This window comes from Cyprinus carpio, chromosome A11 (genome assembly GCF_018340385.1).
Source record: "Cyprinus carpio isolate SPL01 chromosome A11, ASM1834038v1, whole genome shotgun sequence".
NCBI lineage: Eukaryota > Metazoa > Chordata > Actinopteri > Cypriniformes > Cyprinidae > Cyprinus > Cyprinus carpio.
Genome location: NC_056582.1, coordinates 4144781 through 4159619, shown reverse-complemented (window position 1 = coordinate 4159619; position 14839 = coordinate 4144781). Strand labels below are relative to the sequence as shown.

The 14839-nt window shown below is 36.3% G+C and overlaps 1 protein-coding gene across 3 annotated transcripts in view; it reads left to right on the top strand.

Moving 5' to 3' along the window:
• LOC109103832 (ras-related protein Rap-1A-like) overlaps nucleotides 1–14839 on the top strand; it is a 31362-nt gene that overhangs the window by 4353 nt on the left and 12170 nt on the right. For all 3 annotated transcript variants that reach the window (XM_042765953.1, XM_042765951.1, XM_042765952.1), the window contains exons 2-4: nucleotides 9200–9288; nucleotides 14576–14644; nucleotides 14749–14805. In XM_042765953.1, the coding sequence (XP_042621887.1) occupies nucleotides 9232–9288; nucleotides 14576–14644; nucleotides 14749–14805 (183 nt within the window). In that variant the 5' untranslated portion in view covers nucleotides 9200–9231. The remainder of the gene's footprint in view (nucleotides 1–9199; nucleotides 9289–14575; nucleotides 14645–14748; nucleotides 14806–14839) is intronic.

The following is a 14839-nucleotide window of genomic DNA, read 5'->3' as shown; positions in this document are numbered from 1 at the left end:
CTGTCTGTTTGGCGCGCATGCGCGTGGCGGCGCTCGTTCACTGAAGTGAAGTTTAACGGAGAATCCCAAAGCAGAAGGCTCATGCACTTCTGGCAGAAAAATTGAAATATTTTCATGACTTTCTGACATTTACAGATGGAGAATATAGCTGTGAAATGTAAGTTATGCATTCGGGAAGACAGCACATCTCAAACACATTAAACACCGGGAGTAGTGTCTCTGACAGCGGCACATGCAGCCATTCTGTCAGAGCATATGACGGGCTGAGGCACTTAAACTATATGCGAAATGAAACTATAAACTATGTGTTACCAGTTTTTAAAGGCCTTAATATGAAGCTTGTCACATGTTTAGACCAAATTGGTTTGTTTATTTTATCCTGTATTATGCATTCTCTGCTATATTTTCAGATGCGCTTGTATCAAACTACTGTATATATCGATATAAACGGTATTGCCTCATATCGAATTGTATATTAAGAAAATATCGATATATCATACAAACTTGATATACCGCCATGCCCTAGTTCTTAGTCACCTTTAGATTATTCAGTTGACTAAATTAATGAAAATGTGTTTTAAGGTGATCAGTGGGATGAAAAGTCTTGTAAGTTGACAGTTGATGTTTCAGGGCTTGAAGCTGTTTGGACCTTAAGAATTTGGTAAAATGCTGAATCTGTTAAGAGCAACAAATTAATAGTCCAATTAGAATTTGATAGACTGACAAACTGAATACCACTATGAGGCTATATAACACGTTTTGTCTGTTTGTCTGCCTTAACTGTGACTAAACAGGCTGTGAACGGCAACATCCAGTTGAGAAATTGTGGTTAAGTGGTATCCGTTGTGATACATTCTTTCTGTTCAAACTTCGTGCTTTTTCTTTTCATTTATGTTTGATAACACAATGTTTGCACTCAACATGTTTTGCCAGGGTTCCGTTCTAAACAAGGTGTAATTGCTTGTCTGGTTAGCATGATCTCTTTCAGTAAATGCCATAACTTAAAAAAAAATGCAATAAAGTATTTATGATATAGTGTTTTTGTGATATTTTGTGGAGAAAAATGTGTGAGTTTTTTTGTATGAGCTGCTCTATGATGGTATATAATTTAATGATGGCAAATGAGACATTGATAAAAAAAAAAAAAAAAAAAAAAATGTGCAGCTTGTTTCAAGTGAGTTCTGCCTTTTTTCTTGGTTGCTTGGTACACTGGAACATATTTATTTTATTTATTTATCAGGGCTCGACAATAAGGACTGCCCGATGGCCCCGGGGCCAGTATGAAAGACACTCTTGACAGTTGACAGATTTGACACTGGCCCGATCAGGAAAGTTGATAATTTTTCATAATTTTTAAGCCTTGCATATTTAAACCAGGGTTGGGTGATGTCTATCAAATAAGCATCGGACAACGTCTACAGTAAACACTACAAGGTTAGCCGAATTACAGTACATGAAAGTTCACTTAACACATAAAGAGTAAGGAGAGATGACTGAGGATGATGGCAAATTATTTGCAGATCCTGAGAACCAATGACAAACATCTAATCTTGTAAAATGTGTGGTAAATACTGCCGATCATAGTATAGAGTCCATGTGATCGCGAATCTCGAAAGTGAAAGTAAAATGAGAGCGTGCATTCGAAAGCGGTTTCCATGGCAGCTCCCTGATGCACGCCGTTTATATACAGTAGCCTATAATTACCCAACAATATAATTGGGGGAAAAAGTATTGAAATATTTTTTAAATCCTCCCATCTTGTCGACTATTTATTCCCTTTAGGATTTCTGTAGTATACTTCATTTCCTTGGACTGGGATGTGGAGGATTGCGGGAGAGGGGGTGGGGGGAAGGAATCATGATGTCAGCTTAACATCGTGATGTCTATCGGCCCAACCCTAATTCAAACATTCAAGGGATTTTAAACTCAGTACTCGCGCGCTGTTTACAGTCCACACAGCACGCAAACAGAGAGCTGGGTCTCTGACAGCGCGCAAACAGCTGAACTGAGTTCCCTTTTCGTGTTTTCTTTTGCTCGAACGGACAAATACACCTTGCGAATTTGACCATTCAAGTGATGTGAAACCATTCAAGCGAAGGAAGACAAGAAATTACTCAAAGTACTTGCACGTCGTTTATAATGCAAACAGCATGCACACAGAGAGCCGCATCTCTGACAATGCACAAACACTGAATATAGTTCCTTTTCATGCCTCCTTGCATTTGAACGGACAAATAAAATTGTATAAATAACCATCTGCTGATTATCCTCCAAAACTGTTGGTTATGTCTTAAACAGTTGAGAAAGAAATCAGATGTGTAAGTTTATATTGGATCCATGCTTTGTGTCTTAAAGTGACACAGACTAATTTACCAGCTGCAGTTCTTAATGCTCTTGACTGAATAACCTTTGCAGAGAATTAATCTATAGGGTAAATGATCCTATTAAGCTCACCAAAATCTACATCGAGACATTTTTAGTGCACAAGATATTGGTTTCAGTACAAAAAGTTATGTTAAAATAAGATTCATCTCTCACACAAAAAATATTTAATTTCATTTTATATGACAAAATCATTTTAATTCAGATACACATCATTAAATTCAAAATGTCCGGCTGTGCTTAATGGGTACATGTTTGTACCCTTTAAGCACACCCTGTTCCCATTAAGCTCACATCATGTTTTATTAAAAAATCTTGTTTATTTTAAACAACCTTTTAAAAGAATAATTAAAGGTACAAAGTCAATCACCAAAAAACAGAACACTAAAATCAAGCAACAAGTCATTCAATCTGATCAGTTAAATATTCATAATGAAGTGTCATTTAAGCACATTGCAACATCTAGACTAGTCCATGTTCAGCTAAGTAACACATTCAAAAATCAAATAAAACAAACATTTAATTCACGGGGATGAACACCGAAACTAGCCTCGTTATGAAGCCTCTTATTAAATGTATGTCAACTTATCTATAGTCTCTTAAGGCTGAAAAACACTACACAATTTTTGCGTTCAATGCGGAAGAGCTTAAAGCACACTGAGCTTCACCAATTTTTTATAAATTTCATGTAATATTTATTAATTTGACAAGATTTTGCAAAATAAATAATCTAGGTCATGTATTAAATTCATGAATATTTTATGATAAATTATTTTTGTCATTTTTTATGGAGTTCTACTTTTTCTTATTGATGTCACACTGAAGCTGTGCAATTTTTCATGGTAGTGTACCCTTTAAGCTTACCTTAAAATAATATGAAATCTTTAAAAATTAAAGCAGTATTTAACCACAGACCAGCAATAAACTGTCAATTTAGAATATTATGGATTTAAAAGTACTAGCCAGTAATGCCTGTGAAGTTATTTTTTAGTGTAGCACACAATCTTATACGGCTAGTCAGCTAACTGTGTTCTGCAGCATCTGCGCTGTGTTGCTAAAACTATCTTTTGGATCTAACTGTAATTATTTCCCACATTCAAGTTCCAGGTTATAATATGCAAAAGTCTAAACATTAATCTCTTAATTTTACAATAAGTAGTGAAACTTACCCAAAATAAAGGCTTAAATATATAAAAAAGAACATTTAAAGGGCTCCTCTTTTGGTGAAAGACAGCTTTCAAAATGGCCACCAGACAGTGTGAACACATGGAGACTCATATCTCAGTGTGCAATGATCTGATTGACTTGAAATTAGAGGAGGTATGTATTATCAAACACATTAAGTATGATAATACATAATTTTTTCTTTTTGTAATCTGAGCTCAAATTTACCGTTTACCGTATTTCACTTATACAGTGAATACTATGCAATGTTATTTTTCAGTTGATTATTCAATTTCTGTACCTAAACACCTACAAACCTGAAAAACTTAAAGGCTTAGTTCACCCAAAAATTTTAATTAGGCTGCGTTTTACTCACCTCTGAGGCATCCTAGGTAGGGATGTGCGCAACGACAAATTTGACTGTCATTTAAACAGAAGTTTTGAATCCGACTAGTCTAAAAGCAAGAAACCCCCAAAAGATGGTAAGAAAAAAAAACGTTGTGCGTGCATATAATTGCCTACATTTGAAATACTTAATCTATGAATCACTCTGACAAATCCCTCAATGAATTCCGCTTAAAATAGGTCACACTTATGCAGTACTCTTTCTATCCTCATGTTATCATCATTTAATTTTAGGCAGTCGTTTAAAAAAAAATAGAAGAGCACACACTCAACGTCAGCCAATGCTTATTTATTCAAATCAGCTGGGGAAATGCAGAACCATGAAAAATCAATCAATAGCCTGACAGAATTCTTCCTCTTCATATAACGTTAGTCAACATATTAAAACACAAGACAAAAACAATAGGGAATTTTATCAAGGAGTATCATTAAAACCGCTTTTAAAAACATACTTCGTCATGTAGGCTGTATCATCTAAAAACAAAACGAACAAAAGAAAAACAGGACCTGAGGCGATTAGGGTTTCCATCCAAAGTTGCGAATTTAACTTGCGCGCATAATTGAAATATCACATAAAACATTTGTGAACAAGCGCTGTTTCCATCCAAAGCATCAAAGAGAACAAAATCTTGGCTTCCTGTTAAACTGGCACTAGGTATCAGTAAGAAAACTAGGAGAACTGAATATAATATTTTTCATAGGTTTATATGATAAATTACTTGCGCCTCAGAGCGAGCAGACGAAACACAATAAATGATGTCATTGCTTTCGGAGGTGGATGCATGCTGCTGTTTGAGAACGCAGTCGTGTAAGACATTATACAGCAATACTAAGATGACAGACTTTGCTCAGGCCTTTCAGAACGACCATAACGACATTTCAGATGCTGTGAAACGTGATCATGCAGTCCGCTGCTTGTCAAGTTATCCCGCCTGATAGCGCAAAGTCAAATTATTTTTTTTATATGCGCTTAGAGGAATTAATTCGCAAAATGCATTTGCATCTCCCATTATTCGCATTAATCCTTTTTCGCACTAGTCAAAAACCACCTCAAGCGAGCATAAAACCTTTTTGCGAATTAAGGAATTTTTATTCAAAATTTGGCGTTTCCATCACTTGTTTCTCATTAGATACTTCAAAATGCGCATTAAAACAGGGTGATGGAAACATATTGCACTTGAAAAAACACGCTCTGCAGGAACTGAAGTCACACACGCAGAGATAACGAAAATAAGCCAACAGAATTTCGGAAAGCACCTGGACATCACACAGCACCACCGAAGCGGGTCTTCGAGGAATAGACGGTGCTGACGGGATCGCAGTGGTGCTGGGCTGTACATATACTCCAGAATGTTATGAAGAGTGATCAGATGAATTGCATAGTCCTTCTTTGCCATGAAAATTAACTTTATCCCAAAAAAACCTTTCCACTGCATTTCATTGCTGTCATTAAATGACCTGCTGAGATTTCACTTCCAAGAAAGTCCAGCAAGCGCCAGGATCGTATCCTAAAGAGGATTCAGCTGCGGGATCGGAGTGCCACCAGTGCAGAGCTTGCTCAGGAATGGCAGCAGGCAGGTGTGAGCGCATCTGCACGCACAGTGAGGCGAAGACTTTTGGAAGATGGCCTGGTGTCAAGAAGGGCAGCAAAGAAGCCACTTCTCTCCCAAAAAAAACAACAGGGACAGATTGATCTTCTGCAGAAAGTATAGTGAATGGACTGCTGAGGACTGGGGCGAAGTCATATTCTCCGATGAAGCCCCTTTCCGATTGTTTGGGGCATCCGGAAAAAGGTTTGTCCGGAGAAGAAAAGGTGAGCGCTACCATCAGTCCTGTGTCATGCCAACAGTAAAGCACTCAGAATTCTGCCCAAAAACACAGCCATGAATTAAGAATGGTACCATAACACCAACCAAAAGCAACTTCTTCCAACAACCCAACAACAGTTTGGTGAAGAACAATGCATTTTCCAGCACGATGGAGCACCGTGCCATAAGGCGAAAGTTATAACTAAGTGGCTCGGGGACCAGAATGTTGAAATTTTGGGTCCATGGCCTGGAAAACTCCCCAGATCTTAATCCCATTGAGAACTTGTGGTCAATCCTCAAGAGGCGGGTGGACAAACAAAAACCCACTAATTCTGACAAACTCCAAGAATTAATTATGAAAGAATGGGTTGCTATCAGTCAGGATTTGGCCCAGAAGTTGATTGAGAGCATGCCCAGTCGAATTGCAGAGGTCCTGAAAAAGAAGGGCCAACACTGCAAATACTGACTCTTTGCATAAATGTCATGTAATTGTCGATAAAAGCCTTTGAAACGTATGAAGTGCTTGTAATTATAATTTCAGTACATCTCACAGAAACAACTGAAACAAAGATCTAAAAGCAGTTTAGCAGCAAACTTTTTGAAAACTAATATTTATGTAATTCTCAAAACTTTTGGCCACGACTGTAGAGATTGGCATTAGCTGGCTTTGGCTAGTCTCTAAGCTAACGCCTAGGTGCCTGTAATGAATATGATTATGCATCGCTACAGTAGAGTTATTGTAAGCCAATCTGACATTACAGAGTTTCCTTCTAATTCCTTCTAATTCAAAATAATCACACACCTTGATCGTCTTTTGCGTGGTCACTTTTGAGCTCGCCACAACTGACACAAAGAAAACTTATGTGAGGCATGAGGTAAAAATGTAGTTTATGTCCCGAAACACTTTAAAAAATAATGTATTTTTCAAATGTTTTATATCAACTTATTTAAAATGTTTTGTGTAACAATGGGAATTTGATAGTAACAAAAAATGATGGTAATTTGAATGATGATCATGTTTTTTTTTTTTTTTTTTTTTCATGGAGTATTTGGAGCCAAACATAAAGAGAAAGCACACAGGAGTGTTTACATGAGAGTTTACAGGAGATGACAAGGGCCATAAATCAATTTTATTAGCCTTCTCTAAAAGCACACATGACATGGCCTTAGAAAATATTTCATAAAATTCACAGTTTTACAGATTATATTATGAAATTTTAAATGAAGCATTTGTAGACTTGTGGCTTTAGCTGTATTGTGTTTCTAAAGTCATATCCTACATCAACATTTTTTTAATACATTTAAAAAAGTTTTTAATTTTTATTTTTGTTTTTATGTTGGAGCTTATATATCTTTATTATAATAACAGTCTGAGTAATTCTGATTCTTGTGTTTTTGTTGTGACTCGAGGGTTTCACAGTAATGGACATGAAATGTCGATGTATATGTAAAGCAAGTGGAAAATGAAAGAACTTGAAAAGAAATTGAAAGAATGGAAAGGAGGACTAAGATTCTCCAACGAGCAGCTGGCAGTGCTACATTTGCTACAAGTGCCTGCACTTCAGCGTCCGTCCGTCCGTCATCGCTGTTCATCATACTTTAGAAATTTTGACACAATGTTTACAGTATGTGTACACAACTTTTTAAATCATGGTGCGTGAGGGCGTTTTCGTATGCGTTTGGCCAATCAATGTATACTTGCGTCACGGGTAGTGCCAGTTGTGCTGGTTAGACCCTGCTCCGGAGTAGGAGCTAATTTGGTTCTTGAAAAATGCAGTCAGGTACTAAAATCATACCAAGTTCCGGCGGGGCGAAAACGCCGAAAAGTGGGTAGGTCCACAATTAGTTCTGGAACTATGAAAAGGTTCCTGTGGTGCGAAAGGCCCTAAATTCTTGTTAAATAAGTTGGTTAAGCAAACTGACTTTCTGTCAGATGTTTGAGCTGGGCAAAGTATTGCAGGTTTCATCCAGCACACCACCGCTCCATGGCCCTCAGCCTCTCTTTGGACCTTTAAATGCCATCTTAGTTGAAGTATTATCCTTTGACTTCAAAAGACTTTCATCAGAGCAGCTGTTATGGTCCACAGATTGTTCAGACTGCCTTTAATGACTATTAGGGAGGTTTAGCTGTGTTCATGCTGTGTGGAGGAAACAGCCTATCCACTCCATCCTTACATGGAAGAATATGTAAATTCAGTAATGCTGCCATACTTGAGTGGGCAAGGAATATATGTTTTGTTGTTGTTTGAATGCGTCTATTTGTGTCCTAGGGAAACAAATGGAGTAAAAGGAGAATGAAAGTGTTTCACTGGTTGTTGAGGACTGACATGCATAAATTTGCTTGTTTCTGAACATAATTTGAATTATTTGGAGTTGCAGCTGTTTTTTTAATAAGCCAAGAGGTGTTTTGTTTGTGTGCAATATTTATTTATTTTTTTTCCAGACATTATGAGCGAATGGAAGTCATTTGCTTCTGACATGTTCCTAATCACATCTGAGTTTTAGTTCTACATTACCTCTGGTCAGTTTCCCTCTCGGTGGCCCCAGCTTGGCATTGCATCACCTTTTCTACACTGCCGTTACCATTAAAGGATGAAAATTCTTCTCTTTGCATGGTGACCAATCCTGCAAAAGCAGAAATGGACCAAAGCTTTTGAGCAACAGCACCTATGAACCTCTCCAGTAACACTGGATGAGATTAGTGTTCCTTGAGTGAACACAGCCTGGCCACTGTTTGGATTCGGCCCAAACACAGAGGTGTAAATTCAGAAGACCTGTGTTTGGCTGCATGTGTGTTTACTATATGAAAACCAGTAGAATGGTTTGCATGTGACCCCTTTTTACACAAAAGGGATTGTCCTGTATGTATTATTCATTCAGAACAGATCCCACATGGTTGTAGCAGCATTTGGAGAAGAGGTTAAGTTGCTGATTCCAAGGTCGGGTGGAATAAATGGTTTTCGCTGATCAATGTGCATGTCATGCTTTGTAAATAAAGCTCTTCAGACCACAACTCTGGTTTATTTGCTTTAAATGCCAGTGGTGGTTAACTATTATCTTGGTTAACTTTTCCTACACAGTAACATAAATGCATATTCTGTCCTGTTATATAATGGACTTGGGTTTTTATGTCATAAAGCAAATTTCTTTCCTCCACCATCCTCTTTCCTTTTGTAGATTAATTTGAAGCATCCAGATCAGTGTGGGCCTGCTGACATGGGTTAAATCTTTGTAGGCCCAGAGGCTCTGCAGGCCTCAGTCCTGGCTCTAGACTGCACACTTCCATCCAGAGCCCACAGCTGCTTTGTGTTTAAGAGGTCATGCTTGCAATATCCCCCCACCTGTGCTACGATCCAGGACTCTCTCTACCCCCCACACACAAACGAACACACATCAATATGTTGAGACCTACTCATTCTCTTGTCTTATCTTGTTTTTAGAGCACTGAGGAGTCTGGTGAAGAGACCCTGCCATGCGTGAATACAAGCTTGTGGTGTTGGGCTCTGGCGGTGTGGGCAAATCAGCCCTGGTAAGTACAGTATACCATGTCATCTTCACCAAACCAAACCAGCTGGACTCCAGTGCTCAGCCAAGCAATGATGTGACGCACAGTAATGATCAGTAGATGATCAGTAGACCATGGCTTTGGTTTTCATTGATTGTCATTTGGTTCTGTAGCTGTAAAATCACAATACCGGCTCAACATCGTGATGTCTGTCAGCCATCGGCAATGGACAATGAATGCGTCTATTGGCCCAACCTTTCTTGTATCTGTTAACATTAGTTAATGTACCATGAACTAACATGAGCATTTTTATTGACTAATATTAATAAATACTTAAAAAAATATATTGTTCATTGTTAGATTATGTCAAAGTAAGATATTTAAAGTGTACCGAAAGTATACTTGCAATAGCTCCACTTTAGCACAATCAGATATACTTCAGTATAACTTTGGACTTCAGTTGGACTTCAGCACTAATAACAGACAATTAAAGTGCACAAAATTAGTTGTTCCAGTTTAGCAGACTTCAAGTATACCAGTTTAATGTACTTAAAATACAGTTGCAGGTTATTTTTATTAAAGGGGACATAACACACACAGTTTCAGCTAGTCTCATCTTACTCTTGAGTAGCTATATAGTAGGGCTGCAACAAACAATTATTTTGATAACCGATTGATCTAACGATTATTGGAATGATTAATCGACTAATCGATTATTTAGCTGATTAATCAGTAGACATTTTTTGATTATTTATCTTTTGCAATTAGTTAAAATATTGAGTTATACATATTCTAACAAATAAATTATGGGAATCACTTCAGCTTTTGAAAGTCATATTATTTAATTACAATTATACAATTAATTTATACAAATAAATATTTTGGCACACAAAATGAGATGGCAGAGAAACTCTTATTCACCATTTAATAAGCTATATGAGAAAGTAGCTGAATGACATCATTCTGCCTAAAATCTCTTTTTGTAAGCCATATGGATAAGAAACAAAGTAAAGGTAGACATTTTATTTTTGGATAAACAATTTTATTAACTACAATCTCTTAAAATACCTTATAGGGTTATGATGATCAAAACAGTCCTGAGCTAGATCAAGCTTTGATCTCTGAAAACCAAACTATCACTTTAATTAAACGTTTTTCCCCCCACTAATAAAAAGATTTTATCATTAGCTAGCTCCACACTGGAAAGCTGCGTTATGACAGAATATCAAGTTGTAATTCTAACTGAAAGCGACGCCGACTCTGTTTTTTTTTTTATGTTTAATACTGTAAAGCTGCTTGATTTAAGGCTATCTATTGCATAAAGTACTAAATAAATCAGGGCTCTAGAGTGCGACCAATTTCTCAATGGTGTGACTAAAAAAAATCAGAGGTCGCACCAGTGCGACCAGCTGTTCGAGGTGGCAAAAAGTTTCCTGGAAACAACACAAGACCATGCTACCGCGACTGTCAAGAGTGGCTCGACGTGTTTAGTGTCCCGCAGCAGCAGTGCAGCTGAACAGTTCTACTGAAAAAAATACAAGTGATCACGCTGGCGTCTCCATGTACGCAGCGTCTCGGCACAAACTATTGGATATAGCGCACATTTATCTGGGTCTAACGTTTAAACATTGTTATATGCTTGAACTGTTTTATATCTATACATTTTATTTTAGGCAGGTCGTGATGATTTGAGAAGGCTAAATTGATCAAACATAGGCTCACTGTCTAACGCTGGCCGCTTGGTCATTACTTTAAAAAAAAAAAAAAAACTAAAACTTATATTTAATAAACAAAAAATGCTCCAAACGTTTTTCTAAATTAACTTAATAAAAAAATTAAATGAAATATAATACCTTTGCTATTACATACAAAACTGAACTATTTTAATAGCTGAGACCATAGTATAAGCTGTTTAGGGACTGTTTAGCTGTTCAAATCAGACACTAGAGCATCCCTTTTCAGACACAGTGGAAGATCTGATAAGAATCAGTGTAGAGTGGCCAAGTCTGGAAGATTGTGATGCTAGAGAGAGTGTGGCCAGCTGGTTTAGCCAAGGCCAAAGATCAAGAAGGCCAAACTACAGGAGTTGGCCATCCGAGGGGCATGTGACTGCAATGGAGGATAGTCCATAAGACATTGAGCCATGAGATTTTCAGTTTGAAGCCCTTAAAACAATTAATTTCGATTTTCTTTTTATTTAATTTATCTTGAGATGTTTTAAGTTAAAATTTCAGCTCAGGGAAGCACTTTAAGCACCAACACTTTTTCAGTAAGTTACTTTAGTTAATCATTTACAAGTCAATATTGCCTATATCAAAAATTTGGGTGCACCTAACTTTTGTGCTGCTGCAACCAGTGCAAAAAGTTAGTCTAGAGCCCTGTAAATAGTGACATGACTGGACTTTACTGGAGTACTGAACTGCAGAGCTTGTGCAAACATCCACATCGCTGTAATCAGATGAGTTTTAAAATCTTACAAATTTTTGCTCACTGTATTTTTGATTTTACAGTGGGGTAATTTTGTTGCAGTAGCACGAGATAGCTTGATTTCAACATTTTAATTAAATAAAAAATGACAAGTAAGCAATCTGTAATAAAGTAAGAACAAATAAAGAAATTACTAATGATAGCACAAATAAAAAAATAAAGATAGGCCTAAAAAGGAAATAAATAGCTTTTTAGTTTTTCAGGTAGGTCTAACAGTAGGGCTATTAAGAGATTTAGTTTTTTTTTTTTTTTTTTGCCAATTATCCAAATAATGTTTAGTCCTAGAAAGCTTTTATTATCAGGACACGTGAGCATAACATAGCGGTTAGCAGATCAAAGAATGAGAGGGCAGCGTTTCCAGAGTTGCCCATATACCACACCTTGTTACAGCAAAGTAGGGCTATTGTAGGGCCCTATGAAATCTTTTTTTTTTTTTCTTCTTTTTTTAAATGCCGTTTTATTTTTTTCCAAATTCCTTTATTTCCTTTTGAATTTTTCTGGATTCAGGTTTTATTTTTTTATTTTTTTTTTTTCTTCAGTTTTAATATTTCTTGACTCGTTTTTAGTAGTTAAATTATTTTTTATTAATCAAAAAGCATGTCAAATTAATTAAAATCATGAAACATACATTTTCACATCAGTTTATTAAAAGTTTTTAAAAAATTACGTTTAGGGCTCTATGGAATGTTATATTTTTCTCATCATATTTTTTATTGTTACCAAATTCTGTTTTTTAGCATGTCTAATTATTTAAATGTATAAAACAACTTAACTTATTCTTTTTTTTTTTCTTAAAGTAGCCTTATGAAGTTTTTTCCCCTCAGAAATTCTGTTGTGTATTTACATTTTTCTGGTTATCAAATGAAATATGACAAATTTGTGACATTCCGCTTTAAACTGTGAATGTATTCACTGCATTTTTGTGATGCACTCCTGTTCAAGACAAGAAGGTAGAAAGAGTGTTTGCTTTCTATATTTTATGAAAGCACAATGTTTTGTTTATATTATGAGTGCACATAAATAATAGTAGACCCTTTATAGTTATGAACGATATATTACTCTTATGAGCAAAAATGATGTATCTACTGAAAAAAAATGTAAGTGATCATGCTGGCACCTCCATGTCCTTAAAGCGCACTTCAGCTTCCACTCTCCGCACAAACTATTGGATATAGCGCACATTTACCTAGGTTTAACATTTAAACATTGTTTTATGCTTGCACTTGAAATCGAAATTTCTATAACTAGAGGAATAATAAAGAAAACATTACTTGAATCATGTTGTACTTACATTTTCAAGTTGACTTAGTTAAAAATCGTAAAAATCGAGAATTGTTCAAATGTTCTGAATTTTTTTTTTTTGCCATATCGCCCAGCTCTACCCCACATCCAAAAACACACTTCGTTGGAGACTTCTCGAGCAAGTCCTGTGCAGTGCTGATGACTTCTACTCGAGCAAGTCCTGTGCAGTGCTAACGATGACTTCCTTGACCCGAATGAAGCACGTTGATGGACGTGCTCTTGCTCTCGCTCTGTTTGCTTTGTGCGCGCTCTTCAGGAGAAGTGTCCATACAAGGAATTCCGTCTTTCATGATGTCATGCTCAATTTTTTTTTTTTTTTTTTCGAAACTTATATGAATCTGAAAGGAGTGTATATGGCACAGAAATACTCCATCATATGTCCAAATTGTTTTTTGAAATTTTGGCCATGTTTAGCATGACAATCCAACTTTTAACAGTGTAAATAACTCAGAATGCATGAAATAGCATTAGGACATAAATATTTAAATGTATTTGAAGTATACTTAGCACAAAAGATAAATGTATTTCATATACACTGTAAATTATACAGTCTTTTTCCACTTCCAAAAACTACCTTAAAATTACATGTAATGTCCAATACAGTTTTTCACTGTATATAGTAGGGGAATTTACCATTAACCATTTAACAGGTTTTTACTGAAGCATTTTTACAGTCTTCTATCGTTAAAGTCATTTTTTACAGCATGGTACATAAAAAATATTTTAAGCGTCCTTTATTCTGTCCCTTATTTTCCTATAAAGAATCACAGTTGTCCCTTATTTTCATTTTCTGAAGTTGGCAACCCTAATGCAAAAGTTAATATCAGATCATTTTAGAATACAGTATAGGATGTACTGAATATTTTTCAGTTTTATGCAAAACCAAAATACGACAAATAGAATATCAGATCTCTGTCATAAGGCCAAAAATAAATGCAATTGCATAGTTGTGTTTGACACATGAAAACTGTAACAATGTATCTTACAAGGTAACATGATGTAACCTTGCTCTCACTTGAAATGTGTCTTCACATTAAGTCCTTGAATTTGAAGGTATTGGAACTGGAAAGTCCTTGAAAGGTCCTTGAATTTGAAGTTAACCAAGGTGTGGGAACCCTGTTTCAAATATCAGCATCATTTGGCAAAATTTGCATAGTGCGCCTTTAAAAGATCTGGCATCTGTCAAACCATCTCAGATGTATGAAGCAAGGTATGAAGAACGGACCCCTGGACATACAGATCTTCTATTGGTCAAACATCTTCATGTGATATAAACTTTAGAACACATGAAAATAAAGATTTTTTTCATATTAACTTGCGTTTCTGGTGTCCCACATTTGCATATGTATAAATGGAAGTCAGAGGGACAGAAAGTGTACTGTGACCACCCATTCAATCCTTTACTGCTTTAAGAATATATGGCAGATTTTTTGTTAGTTTTTTCTGAATTTTGACATTGATATTTTTACAGGTGTGCGTGAAACATTCTCTGGCTCTAATTTAATATCTGTGTCTCTTGCAGACAGTCCAGTTTGTCCAGGGAATTTTTGTGGAGAAATATGACCCCACAATAGAAGACTCCTATAGGAAGGTAGCAATTCTATGCTCAGTAGCTTTTCCTGTATTTTGTTCAATATCCCAGTGGACGATGGAAGCTTTGTTGTTTAATTTTTTTCTCCTCTTATCCTCATGCAGCAAGTTGAAGTGGACGGCCAGCAGTGCATGTTGGAGATCCTGGACACAGCAGGAACAGTAAGTCCTTTTGGCCTCCCTGTTTCCACACTTC